Source organism: Prinia subflava, chromosome 10 (assembly GCF_021018805.1).
Source record: "Prinia subflava isolate CZ2003 ecotype Zambia chromosome 10, Cam_Psub_1.2, whole genome shotgun sequence".
NCBI classification, from domain to species: Eukaryota; Metazoa; Chordata; class Aves; order Passeriformes; family Cisticolidae; genus Prinia; species Prinia subflava.
Window position 1 is genome coordinate 16,921,452 of NC_086256.1, and position 27,690 is coordinate 16,949,141.

General features: G+C 40.1%; 2 protein-coding genes and 1 long non-coding RNA gene across 4 annotated transcripts in view; 1 reads left to right on the forward strand and 2 right to left on the reverse strand.

The window, feature by feature from the left end:
• Positions 1-237: 237 nt before the first annotated feature.
• Positions 238-23,977, forward strand: TECR (trans-2,3-enoyl-CoA reductase). Of its 2 annotated transcripts, none has more exons than XM_063407529.1 (13): positions 238-686; positions 10,129-10,179; positions 10,672-10,723; positions 11,054-11,098; positions 12,404-12,507; positions 14,582-14,697; positions 14,807-14,912; positions 19,322-19,394; positions 19,486-19,529; positions 20,898-20,955; positions 21,466-21,554; positions 22,548-22,593; positions 22,693-23,977. In XM_063407529.1, exons 1-13 carry the CDS (start codon positions 375-377, stop codon positions 22,818-22,820), a joined length of 1,224 nt encoding a protein of 407 aa, XP_063263599.1. In that variant the 5' UTR covers positions 238-374; the 3' UTR covers positions 22,821-23,977. The 2 variants fall into 2 exon arrangements, with proteins under 2 accessions (XP_063263599.1, XP_063263600.1); XM_063407530.1 differs by having other exon boundaries at positions 22,468-22,593; positions 22,693-22,827.
• On the reverse strand, positions 4,320-21,457 carry LOC134555678 (uncharacterized). The gene is made up of 3 exons (XR_010081470.1): positions 20,886-21,457; positions 15,345-15,462; positions 4,320-6,503 (listed from the first exon to the last, which is right to left on the reverse strand). It is a non-coding gene; the product is annotated as an uncharacterized LOC134555678 (long non-coding RNA).
• ABCA4 (ATP binding cassette subfamily A member 4) overlaps positions 23,875-27,690 on the reverse strand; it is a 67,851-nt gene continuing 64,035 nt past the window's right edge. Inside the window, exons 47-50 of the mRNA XM_063407533.1 lie at positions 26,901-27,004; positions 26,721-26,813; positions 26,140-26,389; positions 23,875-25,281 (exon numbers count right to left, since the gene is read on the reverse strand). Coding sequence (XP_063263603.1) covers positions 25,159-25,281; positions 26,140-26,389; positions 26,721-26,813; positions 26,901-27,004 — 570 coding nt within the window. The 3' untranslated portion in view covers positions 23,875-25,158. The remainder of the gene's footprint in view (positions 25,282-26,139; positions 26,390-26,720; positions 26,814-26,900; positions 27,005-27,690) is intronic.

Consider the following 27,690-nt stretch of genomic DNA (forward strand, 5'->3'; position numbering starts at 1 on the left):
AGTGAAAAAGCAATGTTCCTTTCTAGCCTGGTAGATTTTGCTGATATTTAATTACCTTAGCTTTAAAAAAAAGATACCATGTAATGAAGACTGGGTGGAGGAAAAACAGTGTCAGCTCTGTACTGCTTTATACCATGCGTGTACTCCTGAGCAGTGGCAGGAACACATCACCGAAGAAGGGATCTCAGCAGAGTTTTTGTCAGTCCAATCACCCCTGAAACATCAGGTAAACTATCAAAGAAAGAAAGGAGGATGTTTTCTAGCTCATGATCAGTTGCATTTTTGCAAATTATCTTATTAAGATATTCCAGCTCTTAAAAAATTAATTTCCTGCGGTAATTCTCAAAGAAAAATAAATCACCCTTCCGAATGGAATGTCACTCCCGGCGGCGGTGCGCTGCTCTTCTCTCTCAGTTTTGAACACGGGAGCTGCAGAACTTGGCGCCCGCGAGGTGCGGGCGGTCCCGCACTGCTGCGGCTGCCCGGGGCCCGGCGGCGGGCCGGGCAGGCGGCGCTGCCAGCAGCCGCCCACCGGCTCGGCCGGGCAGCGGCCCCGGCCCGGGCGGGGCGGGGGTCCGCGCGCCGCTGATTGGCCGAGCGCGGCGCCCCGCGGAACGGGCCGCGGGCGGCGGCGGGGGCGGCGCGGCGGTGCCCGCAGAATGGGCGGCAGAGCCGGCTTCTTCGAGGTGGGTGCGGGCGGCGCCGGGGGCGGGGGGCGGCCAAGGCGAGCCCGGGCCAGGTCCCGCAGCATCCTGCCGCCGGTGGACGGGGCTGCCCGGGATCCCGGCGGGCTTCCCTCTCTTCCCCCTCCATCTGCATTGAAGCACCGGGAAGCCGGAGCCATTCGCTCCGGGAAGTGACCGCCGCCGGAGCCGGGCAGAGGGGTTCGGGGGGGCACGCTGCTCGCCGGGGGTTTCCTTGAGGCGAGGGGGCAAAAGAGGCTGCCGCCCGCCCCGTCCTCTCCTTCCCCTCGCCGTTCCCGATCCCCTCGTCCCCGGTGCTCCTCGGACGTGTTCCCGGAGAGCGGGGCGGGGGAATCCCCGGGCTTCCCGGCGCGCTCCCGGCGGTCCGCGGAGGCGCCGGATCAATGGCTCCGGGCTTCCCGCGGGTCCTGCCTATGGCAGCACCGCGGGCAGCCTGCGCTGGGTCTGGCAGCCCTACGGAGAGAGCGAGAGCGAGGAATGTTCTCGGCACCTTCTGTCCCCAACTTCTCGGCAAACCCCGTCGCCAGCCGCGGTGCCCCCGCCGGCAGCCGTCCCGCTCTGCCTTCCGGCCGGGTGTGGCCGCGGGCGGCAGCGCCCCTGGCCCGGCTCGGCTCGGCTCGGCCCGGCCGGGCGGCACGGAGCCGCCGGGGGAGTTGGTGCCCTGGCCCAGAGGACGGCTCCCGGCGCCCACTGCCCGGCAGGGACGGCCGGGGGCCTCTGCTAGCACGGCGCGCTCCATCCTGAGTGGGGAACGAAAAAGAGCCGGGCGGAGTTCAGTACAGTCAGCTCCCTGTGCTTACAGAAAGCGCAGAGTAACGTGCACCTGGGGAGCTTCAAGGGTAACATCTCATCCGCTTACATAAACAGCCACACCGACTCTTTGCTAGAATTAGTGAGCCTGGCTAATACAAAAAATCTTAAGAGCGGCTTGTATTACAAAAGCAGGTCTGTACAAACTAAATGACAGCAATCCTGAATGTGTTTCTGCAGGATTATACTTGAGTTTCTCAATCACGATTTACCTTAAAAAAATAAAATGCACAGGGGGAGGAATGTTCCTCCCCCCGCACAAATTACAAAGCAGTTGTTATAACACAAATAGAATCCAAACCCATCTGAAAATTGTTCATTCCTTTAGTAACTTAACATGACCTAAAAGTTCAGATTTTACTTTTCAAAACTATAAAAATGATCTGGACATCACAATTCAGCCAAATAAACTGCCTATAGCTCTTTTGGGTATGAGGTAGGCACCTGCACTGTGCATTTTCCTCAGCAGGGTTGACTTTCCAGGATTTTTTTAGGAAAAACAACCAAGCTTTTACTGCCTCATAGATTTCTAGCAGTGAGGTAGAACTCAAAACTGTTGTGAGACCCAAATGCAGGAGCAAGCACAAGTGTAATACCCTCCTGATTGCCTTCAGTCACTTCAGGTTTGCTCTTCTGCCTCAGACTTATTTGAGCTCCTGAAGAGCACTAGTTACTAGAAGACCTTAAAAGCACGGACATCGTTATTGTTACCTGATTTTGCAGATGGGGAAATACACAAAAGTTGAATGACCTGTTCAATCTCACTAGGCAGGACAACAGCAGGAGATCCAGGTCTTTTAAGTCCTAAATCAAGATCTTGTGTTCAAGCAACACTAATGCAAACTCAGCATGATTCATGAATTTACATGTCAGCCTTGTATGTCTTAGTCCTTTTTTTTTTACAGCAGATAATGGGTGGAAACAGATTTGCCCAGCTCATCCATTGTGTGAGCTGTCTCAGGAGTACGACGTAGACAAACACTGCCTAAGTAGCACCAGCAGTGCAGTTGCCTATTGCTTTCTGCACTGTTCTCCCTGATTTGCTTTTGTTACAAATTCAGTGACTTTGAATCCAGAATTGCTTTTCCCCACCACACATTAAAAGCTGAGCTATGTAAAAAGAGGAGTGTCCAACTTCTCTCAGTAGTTCCTGGGGAGGGTGGGCAGAATCTTTATTGATGTTATAAACTTTAGCATTCCCTCTTTGAGGAATAAATTTGTATAAATTTGTACTTTCCCCTATACATTTTTAATATAATTATTATATAATAATTAATACACCATTTACCCTTTACTGTTTTTCTGTGGTGCTTCCTAATGAGAATCACAAATCACTTCACAATCACCAAACTCACGTTTACTTCAGGTGTTGGTATGTTTTGACTTTCACCTCATTTTTAATCTCTAACAGCTCAGAAGAAGCTTCTCAAGCAACTATAGATTCTAAGCTTCTCAAGGGCAACTATAAATAAATATGCGTATACTTGAAGATACTGCACCTGATAATTTGAGGGGATTCAACTCCAAAGACTGAGAGATGTATGATAGAGACTTGTATCTAGATTAATGTGCTTTAGGAGTGCTCATTTCTCTAAGCTGCATAGAGAATAACTCTTCTGACCTATCTGAGATTTGTTTCAGAGCTTATGATACCGTTTATCCTAACAGTGCCTGTTTTCCTCCTTTCCATATGAGGGATGCCTATGTGACATGCTCAGATGTAAATGTCTCCAGTACAGCTCTGAAGTTAGGCTAATGAACTGTACAGTTTCTTTTTACTTGACAGGTTTAGGTCTTCAAAAGCATTTCATATAAAGAAAATAGTATGGTGTTCTAAATTCCTAGAGAAAAGATCCTTGAACAAATATATTCATACTGTAGAAAATAAGTGTCACAGGAGCCACACTTGTACTTTTGCTTCCTTAACTGGTTTGATGATAAGTACCTTCTGTGAGCAGTGATACCCAAAAGTGTTTTTGAATCTTCACTCCCTGATGATAGATTGAATTGACATGTGCAGTACAGTCCAAAAGCAATAATGCACTGGCCTCCCTTGTTGGCATTTAAAGTTCCCTCCCTCTTCTGTCTGTGATGAAAAGCCTCTGAATGTAAGGGGGGTGGTGACTGCTGTCTGGCTGGCATGGCTGAGATGTCTCAGCTCCTGTTACAAAGGCTTCTCCCTCTCAGAGCTATGCTGTCTAAAGCCTCCTCGAGTAAGAACACTGAGAGCAAGTGCTAAAAGCAGGACTGCAGAACATTTCACGATGCTGTATCCTTCAAGAATTGTCAGAAAGACAAGGCCCTATATGAGATATTTGAACAGTCATTTAAAGGGACAACTGAAAATTGCCCTATTGTTTGAACACATCTGCTCTGTTTTCACAAGTAACACTAAAAATTATTATCACAGAAAGAGATGAGATGACAGGGCAAACATTATCCCTTAGTCTTCTCTCACTACTTTTCCCCACACTTAACAAAACTTCAATATTCAGTTGTACTGCTTTACTTAGAACATAGCAATTTGTCTCTTTTCTCTGTGAAGCTTGAGAGAGAAACTTAATTTTGTATAGGAGAAGATGATAGTGAAACATTAATTGGCAGGAAGAACCTGAAGCTACTCAGAATATGAAGGCTATATTTGAAATTAAAAGTCTTATATTAGGAAAAAAGTGAGCTTTTTGAAGTATATTTTTTTAAATAATACAAGTTTTGTAAGTTCACCTGTCTGTATAAGGTCTCTAAAATTCCAGGGTTTCCAATCTTCCTCCCATTCCTTCCAGTCTTCCAGCCCTATGAAAAGACAGCAGACTCATTCTTGATGCTTCTAGGTTCAAAGGAAAAAAACGCCCCCCACCTCTTCAATTCCTTCAATTCCATGTCAAAAGCATACACTTTATATATATTTTGACATCCTTACACCAAATAATGCACAAAGAGTAGTAATGAAACTAGAAATACATACGTTTGATAATGCAAATCACAGTGCTGATATATGATTGTGATTTCACAAAGATTTTGTATAACTCTTCTACCTGAATATTGCCATTGTAGAAAATAACCACGATAAACTAAAGCCCCAAGGCAGTGAGTATTCTCTTGCACAAGGAAAAGGCTCTGCAGTGATGTTGAAAAACCTGGATGTCTACTTAGTGTTGAGTTAAAGCTGGCTGAGGTTCTCAGATGGAGGCACTCCAATGTGCTCTGTAGTGACAGTGATACTCAGTGAATGATGTGACTTTTCAGTATGCCTGGGAAATTGGCAGCATGCAGCTCTGTGTTAGCCAGCGTAAGTGAATGCTCACCGAGTCGGTATTAACTGATGGACCCTCCTTTTCATCTTGGGTATCCTCCTGAAAGATCTCATAGTAGTAAAAACTGGAAAGTTTTCGTAGATTTTCAGGAGCCAGAATTCACTGTGAAAGCTTCAATGACTTTTCCTTTCTTGAAAAATAAATCAGCCTCCCACCCCAAGTGAAAAGACCTTCCTTTTCCTTCCTCACTGTTCTTATGCTGACTCATTTGATCTCTGTGAATTATGTAAATGGATTTGTCTTTCTGAAGGATGAACATTTGTAGCTCTACCTGTTATCATCCTTAGGCCCAGGTTCACAAAGCAACTTGGATTTTGCAATGTATTTGGGTTAGGCATCCAGGTCCAAGATCAGGTAGGACAATTTGGTCAGGGTGTGCAAGTTTACTTCAACCCTTATCTCTTTGCTGTTTGCTATCCCAAAAGGCATCTACTGTAGAGAAATACTGAACAGAATTACAATAGAAGGGAGCAGTGATAAAAGGAGCCCAGAGATACAGAAATTCAGGCTTTCTCTTTGCCCTTTTCACTGAAGTCCTCTCCTGCCTGTAATTTTTGGTCTGCCTGTGGGAGAAATTGGGAATGGCATAAGACATTCCAAAGCAATTTTCCCACTTCCTGGTAGTGTGTCTAACTATAACATGTAAAGCATGAAGAACTAGATCACCTCCTTTGCTGACAGTTTAGTTTCATTTGGAAAGAATCGAAATGCTGTGCATTGTGCTGACCTTGGGATAAAGATGCTCACTGGATCAATATCCTGGGGGATTTAGATGAGAGCATGTCGTACGAGCAAATCGGAAACAGGTGGAAGAAGTAAAAATGCAGTATGAACGTCAGCACAGGTCAAATACTGGTGCTCTCTGGCTTGCAGAAGAATAAAACTTAGGAAGCTGAGGAGTAAATACTTAGTGTATCTCTTGTGAACCTGTAAATGTTAGACACCTAAAGTCTACAAAAGTGAAAATTTGTTTTAGAAAACCCTTTGAGTATGGGCATCACCGTATCTCTTTATACGGCGATACAGTGAAATAATGCAATAAGATTCTAGTCTCATGAAATATGAGCCATTGCTTCAGAGGTAAGGATTTGTTTAGCTGAGCTACTTTGAGAGTAAGATTCAGCACTCCACAGGTAAGATGATGAAAGTTTGCTTTGTGGTTGAATGTTTGCCTTAGTTCTGGTTTTGGAATTTCTCCCATAGCGTGTGGCTAAGCTGTGAGACTCCCTTGCCTCAGGACTATTTGCACAGGTTTAAAAGGCAAATGGGTAAACTAGTTGAGGAAAGAAATCCATGAAACGTTATTAAATACATAGGCAGCATTTCTGGTGCAGGAGAATCAAAGTCACTGTGTCTGTCTCTCCCCTTTCCTCAGTCACTATATTCTTGCTCTGTTTTATTACCTTTTCTGAGTCACCTGCTGCTGGCTGTTTCAGAAAGAGCCAATTCTAGATGGATCCTTAGACCCATCCTCTGCAACAGTTTGTACCTTTCAGTGCAAGAGAAGCTTCAGACTGAGAGTCAATTGTAAAGCAGCAGCACAAACAGAATTTTCAGTGTTAGTATACTTACAGCAATCTCCCTTTGGCTTAACTCTTGACTTGAAGAAAATTCTTGTATGCCCTAGTGTGAGATCACACTAAGGCATGCTTACTCCCTTCAGGAAGAACATAGTCTACCAGAAAAGTCAGAGGTAGAGAAAATGAATAATTCTATAGGAAAAATGTTTAGAAATATTCAGTTAGGACTGTGGCAACCACTGGATTGGTTTTTTAGAGTTAAATTCAAAGAAACTAATTTATGTAAGCATTCTAACAGTTCAGGGAGGATTCATTCTCCATTGCTCTTTCTCAAGCTGGTTGATTCCTGTACTATGAAATAATTTTTTTTTTAACTGAGTAATTTAAAAAAAATCAATACAATATATGCTTATGTCAGTGCTTATAAAGTCTCACTCAAATTTACTCAATCTGCTGATTACAAATGGTTTCAAATCGAACTGCTAGGATGCACAGACATGATGAATGTGTCAGTATTTCCATAATACTTATCACATCATTTTTGAAGATCTGTTGATCCTTTAGCACTTTAGCTATGGCTTTAAAGTTTAAGAATTCATTACTATATTTTTGTAATCCTATTACAGAGACATTGCATCTTAAAAACTCTCTTTAATTTCTTTGCCCAGCTCTTTTTCCCTTATGAATACTTTCCCCTCTTTTATTCTACCTTTTTATTTTCTGAATAAAAAATTAACAGCTGAATGTAGTTTTTTCTGCTTATATTGTATATTAATTATTCTTTGCCCTCAACCTGTTTGTGTTCTAAACATTAAGAATCAATTTTTTTTTCTTTACTAATGACGCTATCGATCTTTAATCCTTATGCAGTTGAACAAATTTGTTTTCTAAGCATCAAAGATATATATTGGTAGTCACTTACAAAAGAATTTTTAATGTCTTGCACAAATCTGCCTATTGATTCAGTTTTACTCTAAGTAGTCTCAGAGAAGCTGTAGTTTAAAATGTTTTTAAAAATTCACCAAATAAGTCGACTGTCTTACTGCACTAATGCAGGCCAACAGTTGGTGTCCTATTGTGCTAAATGCTTTGAAAACACAATGAAATTAAAGTTCTCTGAGCCAAACAATTTATGTTTAAAAGAGATGATACCCATCAGTAAGTGTTCCAAGAACAGATTTTCCGGGTACCTAAAAACTGTTGCCAACCAATACATTAACTGCCTTGGTGCTGTGCCTCAAGGCTGGAAACATTGTGTTCAGTGCCATGGTGTTTCATGGGATTGGCCAGGATGTTCAGGAACAACCATTTCTTGCTTTGGATCAGGCTTTTCTGTTCCTTCTTCAGGGAACATCTAACTGGGGGATGTTCTGATAAATCTAAGAGACGTGAGAGTTAGAGGAAACAGTCACCTTGCTTTCACTCTGTTGTTGCACAATTTGCTATGGGCTGGAGTGGAACCTAAAGGTCTGTTCCAGCATCCATCTTTTTGAAAAGGGAAAGAATGTTTGATATTTGTTAGATCTTGGAAGTAATTGAAAGTAAATGAAATGTTTGAAGTGGGGGAAAAAAAGAAAAAAAAAAAAGAAAGATTGAGCAATTTTAGTTGCAGGAGCCTTATGGAAATCATGCAGTCTAACTCCTGCCCAAAGCAGATACAGCCAGATCAGCTGGCAATGGGTCTTGTCCAGTCTAGTTTTAAATGTCTCTAAGAATGGAGATTCCACATCCTCTCTATGCAACTTCTAGTATTTGGCCTAGCTCATGGTGAAAAAATTCCTTGTGTCTGGATTTTCTCCTATTGTATCCAGACACATTCCCCCTCACCATTATCTCTGTGCACCTCCAAGAAGAGTCTGGATCCATCATCCCTACAGGCTTCCTTTAGGTATTTGCATGCACCAGTATAGGCAAATATGACAGTTTGGCATTTGAAAGAATCGTGCTGGAACAGAACCAAATAACAGTAAATAACATCTTGGATGATTTATTTGTTTGTTTTCCACATTGATTCTAAAGGTTCACAGAGATTTCTGTACAGCCACTCCCATGAAAACCACAGAGCAAAAGAAAAACTCTGTAATTTTCAGACTGGTCTTGTGCATAACAAAAACAACCCAATTAAAACACCATAGGTGGCAGAAAGATATTTAAACCACTGTAACTGACCTGGAGAATATCTCTCTAATACAACCACTGAAGGCCATAGATTAAAACTGCCCCTGGGGGATTCTGATTTAAAAAATGTTTATATTTGGGTTGGGTATGTAATGGGAAGGACACTACTAAAAATGTAGGCACTGCTGCAGTCTGCAAGGCACCCAGTGGTATTCATTGACAAAAGAGCTTTGAGATACACCAAAGGTTTCAACAGTCCTTGGAGCAACTTGGCATCAGAAGGGACAAAAAGTGGTGTACAGCCCCCTCTCTGCCCTGTACATGTTCTGTGGACTTCAAGTGTCAGAATGATGTATTTCAAGAAGAGTCTTCTGGGAAAGGAATCCACTTCATTTGCTTTCCCATGGAGATTTCCCACAAACAGACATTAAATCTGGAAATGTGTTATTTCAAATATAAAAAATCAAGTGAAAACATATCCTAACAATCCATCACATACTTGTTACATACCACAAAGGAGGAGCAGTGCTTATCTCCCTTAATGTCCCAGTTAGAGCTGACAATGCACAGGCAGCAAATATCATATATATTAGTGTTCCTTGTGGAGATGAGATTTGATAGGTGTGACTGGAGCTGAAGTGCTCCCTTGCTGCCTCAACAGAAAAAGAACCCTTTGGGACAAGTGAAAGAAGGAAATAAGATACTCCAACCAAGTGATCTCTTCAAAGCAACCCTCTGAGAAAGATACTGGACTGTGACTCCTATTTTTAGTGAGGAATCATATTTAAAAGTGTAATGCTAATCTATTCTCTTGGCCAGTTAATACCAAACATAATTAATGCTAGATGTTTATATAAAAACCCCAACAACTGCAGTGAGGTTTAGGGAGCTGCTGCAACTGGGCTTTGAAATGTCTGGGGACTTTTCTGCTTGGCTGTTGATCAAAATCATAACATTTTGCCAAACTGCCATTTGATCATGGAAATAAACTGCTCTTTCATTTTCAGAGCTGTAGCTAAACCACTGCTTGGAATATAAAATGCTAATATGTAATTAATAAAACAGGTGATCTAAGAGGCAAGAGTAGCACTAACTATTCCTATAACAAATGCTTTAGTGTTTGTGAAGCCCAGATATTTAGCTGCATTTGTTCATTATGTCCACCAATATTTTCCACTCTCCTCGCAATTAAAATGTTCTGGGAACAACACACAATAATCTTCAAGCTTTGTGTATTCAGAATATTTGCTTATATGCATATATATTTTTTTTCTCAAACTCTTTCTGATTTTATGAATCATAAAAGTACCGTTCCTTAGTGAATCCTGTGAAACTTCTGTACCCCTTACTTGTGCCTTTTGCTCTAGAATAAGAAAATACCAAGATCACTTTTTAAATCAAAAACTTAGCTACTTCTGCTGCTGAATATATCCAATCAGACAATTCATTTGGCTTTTTTTTTTTTTTTCCAAGATGAGTGCTTTTGGAACCTGGTAATTGAAGCTGTCTCTTGAGAACATCAAGAAGGTTTTTAACTCCGTTCACAGATCAGAGAAAAATGATGTCTCACTCTGAGAGTCACAATGATTATGAATCTGGGAATCAACTAAGAGTTTACTCGTTATTTAGCCACTGATTAATTAACATTTTGTGTCCTCTCAGGTGGAAATCCTTGATTGGGAGACAAAGAAACAGCTATGCTTCCTAGATAAGGTAAAACAAAAATCTGCTTAAAAGGTTATGTGACTTTTTTAGAAATTACTGAGTTTTCTTAAGTAAATTTATTGTTTATGAAGGGTATTTAATCTCCTGGTAGCCTTTCCTTGGCCACTTGCAATGCTTATGCAAGCTTCATGCTGACTACAGGGTATTTCAATCCTTTTCCAGAAGGAGCTTTTGGGCAAAAAGGACAACTTCAGTTGCTTTACTAAGAGGGTGCAGTTGTGTGGTACCCACAAGCCATCAAATTGTCACCGCTGTAGTAGTAACTCCTGATCACTGCTAGAGAAACTGCCTCTGAAACAGGAGTCAAAAATTGTCCTGCCTTTTTCCTGATAATTCTTTGAATCCTTCATGCCAATGCTAGACATCCCTAAGAAATAGTTACATTGTCTAAGTCATATTCCTATTTGGCTTAATAGTCTTACACCTAGAAGTTGTCTTTCAAAAGATGCATCTTATATTTACAATATTTTTGTTGCCTAGGTGGAACCAAATGCTACAATTAGAGAGATCAGATTGATGTTCCATAAATTATGTGAGTATAACTTCCACAGCAGCTCACATTACATCAGAATATCCAGTACATAATTAGGAAAAAATTACATAATTTGAAACGTGAGATACAGCATAATGCTGATAACCTGCACATGAATGTGATCACAGTGAGATTTCAGTACAATTATTTTATCCTATCCTGATACAGCTTTGTATTTTTTTCTGCTGCATAAATTATCACCTATATTAGTGTTGAATAAATATTTATAAAAATCTTTAAACGAAGCTCATTCGTGGTATTGTGTTCATTATAGTCGTGGGTGATCTAAACTGAACATTGTACATCACACAATTCTGTATGGTCTTACAGATCCTCGGTGGTATCCAGCAAGGCAGTCAATAAAACTTGATCCAAGTAAGTACTTGTGAGGTCTGGAGTAACTAAACTCTGAGCAGGGCCCTGGCAGGAAAGGTGTACTTAAGGGTATCAGCACTTAAGAATGTGTTTCCAGCTATGTTGATTAGCACTGTGAAAAATGAAGAGAATCCAGAACGAATACAATTCTTTGGAAGTAAACACAGTCCCACCCTGGTGCTTGGTAATTACCTCAGGAGTTTGCACATTGTTCCAATGCACTTTCTAACCACTGAGCACTGTTGCTTTCCAGAGAGGCAGCACAGGCTGTAGATATTCACTGCCCTTAGCTGCAGTGGAATGATCTCCATGATGATGCTCAGCTGGGAGTACCAAAAAGGGCTGTGAGTTTGAGCTATCAATTCACATAATCCTCTGCACTCAGGCAGGAATTACAGTTCTTTTGAGGGAAGCTGTGCAGAACATATTGCCATGGACGTAGCAATTGCTGACAAAGCTGATGGCAGCTGGCTGAGTTCATTAATACACTTGTAGGTATTGCCACTAGAAGCCTCTTACATGGCCTGAGTCCACAAAAGAAAGTCTAATTGCCAAACTATGTTAATTCATCTTAGCTAAAATATAACACTTTCTTCTTTTGCATTCATTAAGGATAATTTTATTTAAAGTCCCTTAAAAGTGTGCCAGTGAAGATTTGCTCATTGTGTAAAATCTATCCATGGAAAACAGATGTATGATTATCTCGCTTCCTTCTTTGAAGGTCTCCCTTGTCACATTCTTCTACGAATTTCAGCAGTGACACTTGCCATGAGAAAATGCTGGCCTTCTGGAGATTCCTCCAAATCTAGGCATTAAAAGCTCAAGTACTGTGGAATCACCTTCTAGCTGGTTGTTTGGGAAAAGAAAGGCAATGAAAATTTCTGTAGGAGAGTTTTCCAAACACAGTTTATCCTATCTGTTGTTTTTCTGATGACAAGCAATGAGAAGAGTGGAAGAGAGGAGAGAGAGAGGTGTAGCTGACTAGGAGGTCAGAGAACTCTGATAAAGGACATTGCCTCATCAACAAATTCTGCTGTTAGCAGTGACAAAGCAAGTGTACTAACTAGGCAGGCACATAGGATTGAGAAATCTCTTAACTGTTTTGGTGTGAATAGAGGATCCAGGCTTATATGTGATTACAGGGATAAATAAAAATTAAGTGTAAATATTTTTGGTCGTTTAATGAGATTCCAATGAACCCACATCACATCAAGGAGTCTCAGAGATAAAGCACCATATTAAGCTAGTATGCTACCAAAGTGGACTCAAATGTCACTAAGATGTAATTACTTCTTTCCTTCTCAGAAGGAAAGTCCTTGAGGGATGAAGAAATCCTGCAGCACCTCCCTGTTGGCACAACTGCTACCTTATACTTTAAAGATTTAGGGCCACAGATAGGATGGACTACGGTGAGCTCTGCTTCAAGTCTGAGCCATTTTAATGGCTAGTTTTCCATAGCTAATCCTTACATCACTTTTTGTTTCTCTCCAATATTTCTGCATGATGTCTGCTCTGATAGTGGATGCAGGCAATGAATCCTCATTGCTTCAGTTCATTTAATCAGGGAAAGTAGTAAGAGATTGAATGCCTATTTAGTTCTCTGGGAGAGCAGCAGTGGAAAACCTGCTGCAGGGTAGGCTGGCTCTACAGAACTAAAATGCAGGGTTGTCAAATGGATGTCTACTGCAAAAATCATTAGGAACTAGGTATGTAAATGCCTTTGGTGATGTGCTCCACAGGACCTGTGTATCTCCTGACAAAATTAGGATTATACTCTTATGAGTTTGTCCTGCAAAGAGGCATGGGAGCAACTTCACATATCAGTACTTGAAGTGACTTCAGCAAGAAAATGTATAAAATATGTCTTTAAAAGACTTCAAAAGGTGTCTGCATGTGACTGTGTCCCAGGATGCCAGTGACAGGCTTATGACAGCTGATAACTTCTGTAATATTAGCAGCCATCCACAAAGACCTTGCATATTTACTGTCTTAGCTCAAATGCAAATTTTATTACAACTCACTTGGCAGGCAACATAGCACTGCTGTTTATGCAGTGAGGTGACCAATGACCCTTCCAGCTCTCAGAAGGTCCTTGCTGCACAGTATTCCACTAGTTCCAATAAGCAGCACGATGTCAAGGGAAAAGTACCTCATAATTTAAAGGCATATTTACCATTTATTAGCTATGAGACATTAATAAAACCTTGTGTTGATTACAAATAGCAAAGACAACCTTAATAGAAGGTAAAATAAAAAAAAGTCCAATATGTTCTGTAAGACTGAGTCTTCACATCTTTACTTTGGATGCAATGCTGCTAAGTTAAGCAGCTATTACTCAATCCAAAAAAGCCAGGAGGAGAGACAAAAACTTCTAATGGCAGTGTAGACTTCAACACACACATGCACTAATATACATCAGAATATCACAGTGCAGAGTAAAGCTTCTAGCATTTATAGTTTTTTTGCATTCTGCTCTCCCTGCCCTTCAAGACACTTCATTCAAATATAAGCCAACAAATACTTTAGTATTATCAAAGCAAAAAGATGAGCTTCTCATCTACAAGCAAACCTGATCTTCACAGAGAAAATGCTGATAATAACGGAAGTCAATAACCCAACTTTTCTGAGTATCAAAATAACTCTAAACACATTAGAGAACTGGGATTATTTAGGTTTCTTTTTTTGTTTTCTTTCTTTTGTTGTTGGGTTTTTGTTTGTTTGTGACAGAAATACAATCAATTTCCTTTCTTTCTCTGTAAGTGAGGTATGGACCTACCTTCCTCACTTATAGATGGATGTAAAATACAGCTGTTAATATTTGGTCCAAAGTCAACTTCAATTTAAAGTGATGTTCCTAAGAAGTACACACCTATCCGAAATGAAATCAAGTTAGAGAATAGCTTCTCTGGTTTCCTCTCTTTTTTTCCTTTCTTTTTATTTTCCTTCTAGTATTCCAATTAAAGCTTGTTTGAACATAGAATGAAATTATTGCTTCCCAGGACAACTGCTGTGCTAACTGTTCACAGATGGGGTCACTGTGAATACTTACGAGCTGTGTTTCCAGTTTAAACAAAATTCATTCAGTAGAAGCAGAAGTCCTATTTCTCAAGACAAATTCTTCACCAAATTACATTTTAAACCAAAATAAAGCAACAGCTTTTGAGTGCAAGAGAAGGGTGAGAGCTGCATAAATGTAACATGCATGCATATTTGTCATGATCTCTGGGCTGCCATTATCATCTTTTCATACCCATACTTTGTCTGCTGCACTGGCAATGGCTGTTTGAATGCAACTGAGGCAAATCATTGCAAAATATTTATGTGCATGGCTACCAGTTTCATAGCCTGAGCCCAAACCTTCTACTCCCTCCCTGCCTCCCTTAATGCCATCCTGGATGTGTGGAGGTGTTTATCCCACTGCATTAATTATCACAAAGACCATCACCTAATTCAGTCGTCTAATTATTTTCTCTCTTTTTGCAGGTATTTTTGATAGAATATACAGGTCCATTGTTCATCTATTTTCTGTTTTATTTCCGCATGACTTTTGTCTATGGACTGGATGAAAGGTTCACATCAAGTCCACACCCAGTAGTTAAGTAAGTCTGTTTGCAGGCTTTGAGAAGTATCTCTTCTAGTCTTATTCCAAATGTCTTGCCACACTTGGGTTTTAAGCACTCTTAAATGCTCTTGTCTTGCTGTTTCTAGCTTGGCATGTATCTGCCATTCTTTCCACTACATCAAAAGGTTGATTGAAACAGTATTTGTTCATCGGTTCTCCCGTGGGACTATGCCACTGAGGAATATTGTGAAGGTAAACTGTCAGAATCTCTCCATAAATGCCCTAACAAATCCAGCCTAGCCAGCCTATGCTCTGCCTCTGCACCACAGACTTCTTTGTGTGGCTTTTGTAGCAATGCACAACAAATCTCACCCATAAAGCTGCAGCTCTTTAAGATGATTTCTTAATGTTACTATTGTATAACCCACATGCTGTCATACTGTTATTAATATTATAGAAGTCTCATTAATTTTTAGAATTTTAAACCTTCAGCATACCCTTCCTTTTCACTCAGCTAGGTCCTTGGATGTGAATGTTTTAGTAACAAGTTAACTTTAAAGGTAGTACTGGCAGGCACAATGGTGGGATAGCTGCTCTAAAAAAAAAATTCTATTTTCGTAACAGTCATTTTGTATCTGCTTTGCCCCTAAAATTCTCTTAGCTGCTCAGAAAGTTTTAATTTACCTTTGATCCAGTGCAAAGCAGCTTAGTTGTTCTGCATTTTCTTCTCCACAGGAGCATTCCCTAATGTCACCAGTGCTGCTGTGGCACAGGGCAGCTCTTGGGGTGCAGGCTCTGTTTCCTGGGTGTCAGAGTAGTACAGTGACTGTATGGTTATGCATAAGCTGTATTATTTTACAAATGTTTGCAACAGAGAACACACTAGTAGTCCAAAGTACACCTTATTCTAAGGAAGACAAGAGGTATCAACTGGAAAAGCATTTGGGAAATTTAACATTTGGGGTTTAGACAGTTCCAATTTGTACTATGGCAGTGATACTTGTAGCAGCTGAACTCTACCTTGTGGCTAACTCCTTACAGCTGTCCAGTGCCTCTGGTCCTTCAGGTGATAGCTTTGTGCTTTCAGGAAAGGAGGATCTGTAGTGGAGCAGTGGCCCTTCAAAAGAATTCTCCCTAGAAATCTTTTGTGCTTCCTGCAGCAAGAGTTGTTAAAAGGTTTGCAGATCTCATTCTTGACACAACAGATCTTGCAGAAATCTTGTTCTTGACACAACAGTAGCTAATACATGCTGAACAGCAGATAAATGAGCAACTTTACCTTGAAAAAACAATCAGTGTGGTAATTATTTTTCTCACTGCCATCTCTGACAACTACTTGTTCCAACTACAACAAACTGTTGTTGCTAAAACTGACATTTGTACCAGTCATTCTGATCACTTCCTCTATTCCATCTTCTCAGGTTGGTGGCTCTTGCTTTCATCTGTAAAGTTGCTCACAGTTCTTATTTTACCTGCTTAGCAATGCTTGGGTTTGATTTGCTTTTATATGGCCTTGGTGTATTACTCCAAAATTGTGCCAGTGTGAAAAACATCACATCCTTTTCCCATTTTTCCATCACATACAAGTGGTAGACAAAGCTTCTTAATTTCAGGGTTTGATTGCACACACCGCAGATATAGACAGCTTATTTCCTAAGTGCAGTGGAATGCTATGTGCACAGGAGACATTTCAGTCTCAATAAGCAGAAATCTGAGATGGGAATTGATGTGAGATGTGATTTTCACCCTTTTTTCCCAAATGGAACAAGGAATAAATGATGCCCTACAATGCAGCAGTTTCACCAACAACAGAGCATACTAACATAGTATAATTTTTTCTAAGTTATGTGATTTTTCTAGACATTGGAAAGGTAGAATACTTGATTTATCTGGACCTAGTAAACAACTCCTTAGGGTGAATAAGACAGGGGTTAATACAAAAATTATGTGGTAATAAAGGAACTAATTTAAGAAAGATAACTATGGTTGTGCCAAGAAAGGATCAGTCAGACTTTCAATAATAGGGGAAAATCAGTAGAATTCCTCAAAGATTAGTCTCATGATTGCTCTTATATGGTCTTTCCTTACCCATGAACATTTTTGTGACTAAAAGGAAGGGATGTCACCACTTTGTAGAAAAACATCTGGAGGAAAGAGAACATTAGATCTGAATAAGTCTTATTTAAACTAGAAGATAATAGAAGAAGACAAACAGAAGGGTACATGCTGGTCATGAATAAACATAGGCAGGATATGAAGAACTATGGATTGTCAATTGCAGTAGAGAAGACAAAAGTCCTAACCATAAGTTTGGAAACTTAGGAATATTTTTTTAATGGGATCCCTGCAATATCTGAACTTGACCCACAGCATTACAAGAGATTGTTGTAAAGCTTTATTATTCAGGATTCACAGAAACTCTTTCTTCTTTCCAAGCCAGTTTATGAAGTCTGTATGCTCCTATCTGAACCTCACTGGAAGCATTTGTATGAGCAATAAGGATTCAAGTGGCAGCTGGACATTTACAAGTGTTACTGTTTAGGTCCTTAGTGGCAGACCCCACTCATCTTAAAGCTCTTTTTTCTTATAACTGAGGAATACTCTTGCAGTAAATCGTGTTTTTGGCTGAATAGCATTTGTTCAGTTTAATTACAACATGTATTGTTGGGGACTGAGCCATGATAATTATTTAATTTTACTTCACTGAAATCCATTGCCATATGTTTCATCCTGTGCCAAGCCTTGAAGCTAGGAGGTTTTTCTGAAGATGCCATTCAAAGGTTACAAGAAACTGTTTCCACCTAAGTTTGTACAGCAGTGAGTAAATTGTAAGTGCCTGTTGAAGGAGCTAGTGTTAGGGAGGAAGCAGTAGTTCATGGATAGGACATTACCTATATTGTCCCTCACTGGAATCATTCTTTTGGTTCTGCTGCATTTCCTGGGGGAAAATGAAGTCATCAGAGGGAAGTTATTTATTTTTTCTGCTCATTCGTCCCACCTGATTTGTAATCACTGGTTAATAATTTGCTCTTTCTCCTCAGTTATCTCTTATCCAATCTCAGAGCAAGGGCATACTAAGTGCTTGTATTACAGCATCCCCAAAGGGTGTCCATTTTGTCTGAGTTCTCTGGGCACTGCAGTGGTTCATTTAACACTAAGAAGAAAGTAGAAATGCAAGGGAATGTTTGATCCCACTGTTTGCAGCAGATGAGGGGGCACCAGCATTTATAGAAAAATGCACCATCAGACACTGCAGTCAGCTAGTGCAGGTTGGAGACGCTGAGGTAATCACTTTTGCAGGGTATTACTGCTAGAAATGCAGTTCTGGTCTATACAGGGGGAAAAGACTGCAAAATTCAAAGAAAAAGAAAAAAAAAAAAGTTAAACCAGTCAGGACAGTAAAATTGCAGCCTTGGATGGGATTTTTGCCTGCATGAGCAGGAAAGGAAGCAGTGAAGGAGAAAGCAGAAATACCTAGAAATGTCTAAGATACAGAAACCTATTTGGAAGGCCAAGAAAAAAATAAGAGGACCAGAAAGAGTGAGAGGACCTTTACCAGAAAGGTAAGAGGATCAGAGTTTTACTCAAAATTGCAAAAAGGATGCAAGGACAAATAAGGCAAAGAGAAGAGGAAGTGGTGAAAGGAAGATAAAGAGCTCATTTGTGGTCTTGCTGAAGTCCAGGTGATAAACAAACATACTCTAAACACATCAAAAACTGAGGCACTAGGTTGGGTAAAAGAGGACTCAAGTGATGAGAGGCAAATGTATGAATTGTTGATAAGGGTTGAAGTCTGTCTGGAGGAGAATGGCACCTAGAGGTTGGAGCACAGAGCAGGAAGATGAGGGGGCCAAGAAAGGGCCTCCCTCCCTCATATATAAGGAGGAGAGACAATAATGTGTCACCAAGAGACCAAAGCAGCAATGAGTGTCAGAAAGAACCCACGGGAGGCAGGGCCAAGGAGGCCAAATAAGAGGTAAAGATTGTAATTGTAAGTCGTTTTTCATGGATGAAGCCTGTGAACAAGCACTGAGACTGGTCAGGAATGAGTCAGTACAGCCATTAGTGACAGCTGAGTTATCAGAGTTTAGAGAGTGGAATCTGCATCACAGAAACACAAGGAGAGCAGCAAAAGGGACAAATGAGAGAAACTGCAGTGAAAGTGCAGAGGAAAGCATCAGGCAGGAAAAGTTAAAGCATGGGAAAGAAAGAAGCTGATGGGGTGAAGGAGAAGAGGACAGGAGATTAGGGATGCAAAATAATATGCAGAGAAGAGAGGACAGTGCCCAAATCTGGTCTTAGAGTCTCAGGGGTCAGCAAAACAAGTTTCTCTTTAACGTACAGTCTGTATGCACTTCAACTTTGCTCAGTGGCCTGCCAGACAAGATAATTTTGTTTTCAGTCATATGATCATACTTCTTAAAACTGTTTATAAAGTTGACAGCTCCAAGATATTTTAGATGAAATCTTAACTCTGTTAGCACTACTTCCTTTCTTATTTCCTGTTACTTGCTCCCACCTACCATACTTAGTACTGCCATTTTTTGTTGTATTATCAGCAAGTTGAAGGATTGTCCTGATTCATTGTTATCAACGTTCCTTGTGGTGAATATTGGCCTAAAAGATTATACTAAAACAAAGAAAATTTGCTTATTTTTCAGAACTGCTTATATTACTGGGGATTTGCAGCTTGGCTTGCATATTACATCAATCATCCTCTTTACACTCCTCCCTGTGAGTAGCAGAACAACCCTCAATGATTTAAGTATTTATGTATGTGCTTTGTGTACTAGTACTAATGACTTGCAAACTTTTTTTTTAATAGCTTATGGGAAAAAGCAGATAAATTTTGCTGTGATCATGTTTCTGGTAGGTTTCTTGCCTTTTCTATGAAATGCTAAAATATTTTGCTTTATTTCTTCTGTCATATAAGTGGAAGAGTGAGTAGGATGAGCAGATACTTAGAACATGGACATTTGGGATGTACTACTAAAGCTGACCATTTGCATGCAAAACAGATAATTCCATCAGTTTTTAATGTGATTTTGTACACAAAGGAATATTTTGGTTCAATGTCCATTCCAAGACTAGGATATTTATCTGCTGGGTTGATCTCTCATAATCTTTACAAGTTTGTGACCCTGTGTTTAAAAGCCAGTGAGTTTGTTTTGTGAACTGTTTATTGGGTGTTAAGAATCACAACAGGTCATAAATCTCAGAGAACTAGCCAACTAAGAGAGTATATTGCTGATAATTTCCAATGATAAAATTTTATGTTGCTGAGCTTCAAAACCCGTTTACAGCTTTCTTTATGATTCAAAATTCTTCTGTCACTGTTCATTCTCACAATTCCTAGGAACATTTCATATATGCAGAAGCAAAGTCAGTGTAGCCAATAAAGTGTACCTCTGTACAGACACTTTTCCTGTGCATGTGTAACTTGTTTAGAATTAGAATCAGCTGTTCACTTGCTTTGAAAAGCTAATCATCAGTGACTGCAGGATCCCAAAGCAGCTTCCCAGGGTGAAAATTCTGTGAGGTCATAAACTATTCACATTTTATAAAGAAACTTCATAACTGAAAGCACAGAGCTGGGAATAACTCAAAAGCTCTGACCACTAGTCATTTGCTGTAATAGTTATGCATTGCAGACACTGGAGACTGTCCATAATCATATAAATGGGTCATTTCAATACACTCTCTTCATAATTGATTGAGGAAGCAGTCTTTAAATCCAGTGAAAGAAGCTGGGACAATTACATTCCATGATTCATATCGATTATACTCTAGAGAAGAAAACTTACTTAGAGACCAAACTGTATATTTCTTGGGATTTTAATAACTTTTGAGAAACCAAGACTATGCAAATAATTTTGTGGATGTTTTTAAAGGCATAAGAATGATCAAAAGATAAAGCAAGAATCTCTTGAGTTCACTTCTATTCCCTGTGGTTTATTTAGATTTCAAGGGGATTATGTAAGTAATAAATCTGATCTTTTGGACATGGGTCCACATTTTCTGAAAAAATATAAATATGTAACAATATAATATGGACTCATATTTGAATGGAGACATTTCATCCTTCTGTCAGCAATCTTAGTTCAGGATATTTATTATGTTTATAATAGATTATTTTCCTTTTCTTTGATATTTTAAAGAACCCTAGGAAATAACAAAAGGAAGAAAAACAAACAGAAGGGAAGAACATTTTTAATGGTGTCATACCTTTTCTTGCAGCTGTGTGAAGCTGGAAATTTTTCCATTCATGTTGCCCTCAGTGACCTCCAGAGAAACGGTAAAAACTGCATCATCATTTTTCAGTTTTGTGCAGCCTTTCAGTTCACTCCTTCAGTTACTTTGCTTCAGGAAAGTCCTGATCCTGGGGAGTGTTGACACCTGTCAGGTGACTGCTGTGGGAGCACAGGTTGCTCCCCACTGTAAAGATTGGACTCTAAGGGAAATCAGACAGTGCAAGGACTGTGATCACACTGTTGAACAGCACTTCTTATCTTACTGCAATCTTTATTGTGTCAGGCTGTATTTTGTTGGGGGAGCAGTTACATTAGTTATACTGCCAGTGCAAAAGCAAACAGTGCTGCCACAAGCTGTGTTTTGGTGAGCAAGGGAAGGTTCCCTCACAGCTATCCTATTCCCCTTGTGAGTCCAGAGGACACCCTGTCTTCCCACATCCTGTTTGTCCCTCTGACAGTCATGAGACACAAATGTAGGCAGAGCTGGGTTGTCTTTACAGGAAACAATGTATTTAGGAGTGTGAATATTTTGTGATTTGTTTTCTAATCTATAGGATCCAAAACCTGTAAGATCCCATATCCAACAAAGAATCCTTTCACATGGCTGTTTTTCTTTGTATCTTGCCCTAACTATACATATGAGGTATGTATTTTCAAACAAGACGTTCAGATTTTAGTTTTGCTGAATATATTTTTTGTTTCTTTTAGAATGTTTTATATTGAAGAAACCTCTGAAACCATTCAGCTCAATGCATTTCCCCTCCTTCCCTAAATCCCATGAAATCAGGTTGTGGACAAGAATTTGTCTGCTCGTCCTCCCCTCCCTTGGGTCACATACTGATGTGACTAACCTCCCACAGACAGCCCTGACCCCGGGCCTGTGCTTCTGTGTGGTTGCTAGACAAGACATGCACTGTGAAGCAGGGCAAATTCTGCAGCCAGGAACAGGGAGATTGCCACTGAACACGTGTTGCAATGAGGGGATGGAGGTGGATGGTGGACTTGTAAGAGCCTAGAAATATCATTGCAGGCAGGAAGATAGTGGTCAGACAAATAGAAGATATTGTGATAGAGAAAATAAGATGAAGTCTTCTTCCCTGTTTTCTTAAGTTACACAATCACTTCTGTTGGTGGTGACTGCTTTAGAAACTTTAATCAGTTTATCATTTCATATTCCTTAATCAGAAGCTGAACTGACTGAGTTCAAAAGCAGATAAAGTCAATGCAACTCAGTGTAACATTCATTCTTGCACAGAAGGACAGCATCAGGTTTGAAATTCAGTGGAGATCAACAGATATTAATGAGAACAGCACTAGGCCTTGGACTATAGAAAGTTATCATTCCTAACAGTGATGGAGGTCTGATGAATACAAATCAGGCAGAGAAACAGGAGGACACTGTTTTAATGCTTGAAATGTTGTCATTGTTATAGCTGTGGAAGCAAATATGAAGGTTTTGTTTGTGATAAAAAGACACTGTTCACCTTTTTGGCTAAAGGTTATTAACAGTAGAAATTGATCTGGCTGACCTTGATTTTTTTATTTACCTATACTAGGACAAGGTTATTTTGATCAATAGAGAGATAAATGCAAATGCTGTCACCAGAAATATTTTAAATTTCCTTGGCCAAAACAGGTGGGGACCTGGATCAGTTTCACTATCATGACTCAGTGTGTTCCAGGTGAGTAATATTTTGGTACTTCAACCTGAAGTGATGTCAGCAGCAAGAGCATGTTTTTAATCTGATCATGAAATACATCTTTTTTTCCCTTTCTTCCAGTGGGACTGTTCACCTTGCTTTGCTTCATTCAGATGACAATCTGGGCAAAGGATAAACACTGCACCTACTTACGAGAATTCAAGGATTATCCAAGTCACAGAATGCCAATTATTCCCTTTTTGTTGTGAGAAAAGAAGGCTCAATTTGAATATTGCACAGAACTTCAAGAAGAAAAACCTCATAAATGTCCTGCCAAATAAATGAATTAATGAAAAGGATTTTGGTGCATGTTGAATCGCCACTGCTAAGGGAAATTGTATGCACTTGAAAGCTACACTTCCTTACATTCAAGAATTCTCAACTCAGAGGCACCTTAAAAAATAAGGCTTCGTTGCACAGCTGCAAAAAAAAAAAGCCCCTGCAGTTCACTGTAACGTGACTTAGATTTTTCTGTACTAGTCTGTTCAGATTGATGGATCAGAGATCCTGAGAAGTGTGTGCTGAAAAGCAGCTCCTAATTTAGCAGTGGCATTCTGCGAGACAGAAGTACGCTGGAACGAGGACACACCAGCTACCACCAGAGCTCCGTTCAGCCAGCACGGCCAGCTGGCCTCAGGACAGTTGCATGATCTGCCTTCTCTGACTTGAAGAGAGTGTGCTGCCTGGAGGCAGGTGCTTTGTAACAGATAACATTACCAAAGAATATGGATGGTTCCTGGAATAAAGAAATAGGCAATATCTCAAAAACCTGGTTTGGGTCTAACCCCTAGTTTGCCAAAAGAATCTGAAGAAGTATTTGTAATATTTGTGAATGCAATATCCTGTGCTGGGGTTTTTTGTTTGTTTTTGGTCTTCTTCATTAGTAAGTTGCATAGTAAATAAGATTCAGAAGCAATCTAACCTATGCCATATCTTTGATATCTGGTCTGTTTTTATATAACATCTCCTTGTGATACTAATCGACCTTTTACCCAGCATTTTACATCAGGTTTCTCTAAGTAGTTTTTAATACACTTTGTAAATACATGAAGTGACTGCTAGTCGTCTAGGAATGCTCTTCCTATTTTCAGAGCCAGGGAGAAAAATGAGCTTCATTTTGGACTTCCTGTGTTTTCTTTGTCACAGGATGTTCTGTGGGACTTAGTTGGGTTTTGTGTAAATCTAGTAAAAAAAGGCTATTGAAATCTATCTGAACGATATTTTAAAGAAGCTATTTTAGAATATGAAGAGAATGCATAGATATTGTTTTGTTTCATAAGTAATTTATTTGTCTATAAATAGATGTATAGAAAGATTTTTGCAACTATTTGTAAGGGTGAAATATGCAATAAATTCTATTTTAAAACCAGTTGGAATAATTATGGCCAAAAAGAGAAGGCTACAGCTGGTTGCTGAAGTTTCATAATATTTTGTACAGTACAAAGCAAGAATGTCCTTATAAAAAATCTACATCAATTGAAGAAATATATCTTTCAAAGCAAAAATACATGACCCAGATTTTAATTCTGTATAACATATCTTAGAGAAGATTTCTTAGAAATTATTAGATCTGATAGATAACTGAAGCAATACATTATGAATTTGTTTTCAGTATTGTTTTTCCACTAATTAAGCTGTGAACCAGAAAAAAGAGCTAAATGTCAAATGATTTCCCACTGAGTGCAGAGTGGAGTACAAGCAGGTTGAAATTTTCCTTCGGAGGAGGTAGAAAGCACATACCCTATTCACACTTTACACTCACTTAATGTCCAGTCACAGGAAAGAAAAAAAATGGTTTTGTTTAGTAACAGAGAGTTCTTTCCTTGTCTATGCAAGTAAACAAAACTTTTGGCAGATTTGGACATACTCTCCATTTTGACATTTGGCCTCTGTTTGAGGCAACTTGAAGATGAGTATGAGATCATTTTAATTAATTTTTTTTTTAGAAGCAAGTTTCCTATCTGGGTCTGAGCTCTGAATTAATTCTTTCCATTCTTGCTGAGACAACCGTCTGTTTTCACTGGCAGCCTGGTGAGACAGAGAAGCAATCTCCCAGGACTAGCCCCATCAGCCAGCCCTGTTCTGACCTTGACAGTCCTGTGCACTCAGCATGGCAGGAATGTGATTCTAAGCTGGGCAATGCTCTCAGCTTCAGGACCTGTCTGCTGACTCGTAGCAATTGGCGTAAGGGTTAAACAAGAAAAACCTGCAGGCCTGAAAGTACCAAACAGAGAATCCATCTTTGATGTTAGTTACATGTCAACAGGGAGGCATGAGATTACTCGTATCTTATAAAGGAATAAAAGGAAGATTTTATTTTGTAGCAAAGACCTGCCTTTCCTTTGACACTGTTAGCATGCAGGTTACTGGTAGAGCAGTAGAAGTTGGCTGTTGCTAGGGCTGCTGTTGTTGAGAGCACAGTGCTCAGAAAGGTGCAAAAGTCAGTGTAATACCGAGTGTGCAAACCTTTGTTTTACCCTTGCTCTGCTCTGGTATGGCACATGTTTGCACTGTGCCACCACGAAGCCTGGAGGCTGCAGGAGCAGTCTATGCAACTGCCTGCTGATGCATGGCTGGGGACACCCTTGCTTCTCGGCTGGCTCCAGCTGCACGCGGATGCAAAGGAATTTCCTCATCCTCCATCTGCTGTTTAGCAAAGTTCACAAAAACCTGTGTGAGGAAAGCAGGAAATGTCACCATGTCTTCAACTGAGATGAGTTAGTGGAATGACTGCTCTGCAGGAAACAGACAGGAAGGGGAATCCACAGACATCAGCTGAACTGAGACACTGCGTTATCAGCTGAGATCATGAGTTCCTCCATTATTTTGATAAACTTCCTTGCAACTTCCTTCTTTTGGATGTACTTGCTTGCAAGTAAAATCCTACTTATTCTTAAGGAGGATATGGCTTCAGCCAGGTTTGCATGGTTTGCACAGCATGAGTTTGGTTGTGATAGGAAAGAGGAGACAGAATATTTTAGTAGGAAGCTGAAAGGCAGCCAGGAATGCCTCTCTAGCAATCCCCCCAAAACCAGCTTTGGATACGTGGACCCTTTGTTACTTAGGAAAGCAGACAGATGGGGCCAATACCCTCTAGCAAGTGGGTGTTTTCAAAACTCCCAGTGGACTTCCCAGGTTTTGTGTGTCTAATTGCTTCTCACAGTATCTTTGATAAAACACAGTCCAAACCTCTTATTTAAAATAAAAGGCTACTCTCAGCTCAGTCTCATCCCAAATTGCTGACCTCGCTCAAACTGCTGCTCCTGAAGGAATAGGTTGTGTGAATTCTGTGTCATCTGGGAAATGCTGTCTTACCAGCTTTCACATGCCACCTATTTACACAGGGAATAAGTTACTGATTCATACTGATACATCCTCCTTGATGAGAGACCTGAGAATCCTGCCTGAGAAAGACGTGTGAGATAATTCTCTAAACAATTTGGTCCTTCAGTTGTTTGGATACATCCCCTTATATTGCCTAATTCTCACTAGACAGGCTTTCTCATGGATATTTTACTTTTTACTCACCTGATCTAATGTTGTTTGAGACACAGAATATTCTTCAATATACAAATTTTCCTTATTGGAGATTATTAACCGAAAAATCTTGGCCAGAGAGGAAGAGCAAATCTGATACTGCAGCATGTTGTAATGTTTCTCTCTCTGTAAACTCCCTGGGAAGTTGATGCGTATGAATTTCTCAGCAGGAGCAGGATCTGGAGGCAGCCCAGACTTTGGAGCTTTGATTTTCAGAGTGACAATGTAGCCATCTCCAAACCTAGGAAGGACATGTGGATTTAGGAACTGGGTGAAGAGGTTGTTTCATCGTTCAGGAAGGCAATTAGTTTTTTGCAGCTATGAAAACAATAACAGTATCTGAAAGATATTGCATAAGATTCAGCTTTTTAGGAAGCCCTGTATTTGCCCTGCACAAGTGGCATGTAGCATAATACAGTTGAAAGGAGATCTGATCAGATTGTCTAATATACACAACAGAGCTGCACCCAGAAATAGGTCTGGTTAAACATTGAATTGCTTGTAATATAATAGTACATGTCACATATACTAAATTTTCCCATTAAAAACCATGATAAAAATATTCTACTTACTTGTATTTTAGCTCCTGAATTGTGCCTAGACATTTGAAGGTACCTTGTACCATGATGGCTAAACGAGTACAGAGGGCTTCACATTCTTCCATACTTTCAAAACAGAGAACAGGTATTTGAGATAAAAGCCAACAGATGTATTTCAGCTGCTTTTGGATTCTGAATCCTAACTGTTTTTACCTGTGTGAGGTTAGAACCACTGCACGCCCATCCCTGAGCACGCCAACAATGGAGTCCCACAGGAGGCGCCGGGACTGCGGGTCCATCCCGGTAGTCGGTTCATCCTGTCATGGAAATGTTAAGGAAATCAGAGTCAGCTAAAAGAGGGAAAATCTGTTTAGAATCAGGTCATTTTTTGGACCTGATTTATTGTGTATAATTGCTTCTCTACAGTAATCTGTGCCTCGAGAAAGCACACAGACCTTGAGAAGTGTAGGAGTGAGTGGGTGCCAGTGGACTTCTTGGCACAAAGCAGTAAAGAAACAAATACATACAAGGACAGTGCTGTCTGTGTAGGGCACAGCTACAGGAAGGGAGTGCCTTTTCTGGGCAACAATGAGCTCTCACCAGGTTGTTTTACTTGCACAAACTTACCAGGCTACTAAAATGTTTTAAAACACTTCTTCACAGACTTAACTAAGTAGAAGTGACTGTGTCTAAAAGTCATAGACATACAAATTGAGGTGGTAGAATATAGTCTAAATAAAGAATTTCTGTAGTAATTTCAAATAGAAATTCCCTTTAGATATGCAATTATCTGATCACTTATATTATTTGGCAAGAACTACATTTCAGCATTTGTATAGTTCAGTATAGATTTGTATAATTTGTTCCAAAGGTATTAAAGGCTGGAAAAGGGTAGGTATCTTCCTCTATGCTGCTGGATAAAGCAGCCAGGTGTATATGTTGGAGGATTATCTTTTACATCAGTGGCTATACTCTGACAAGAAAAGGCAGACTGAAACTAAAA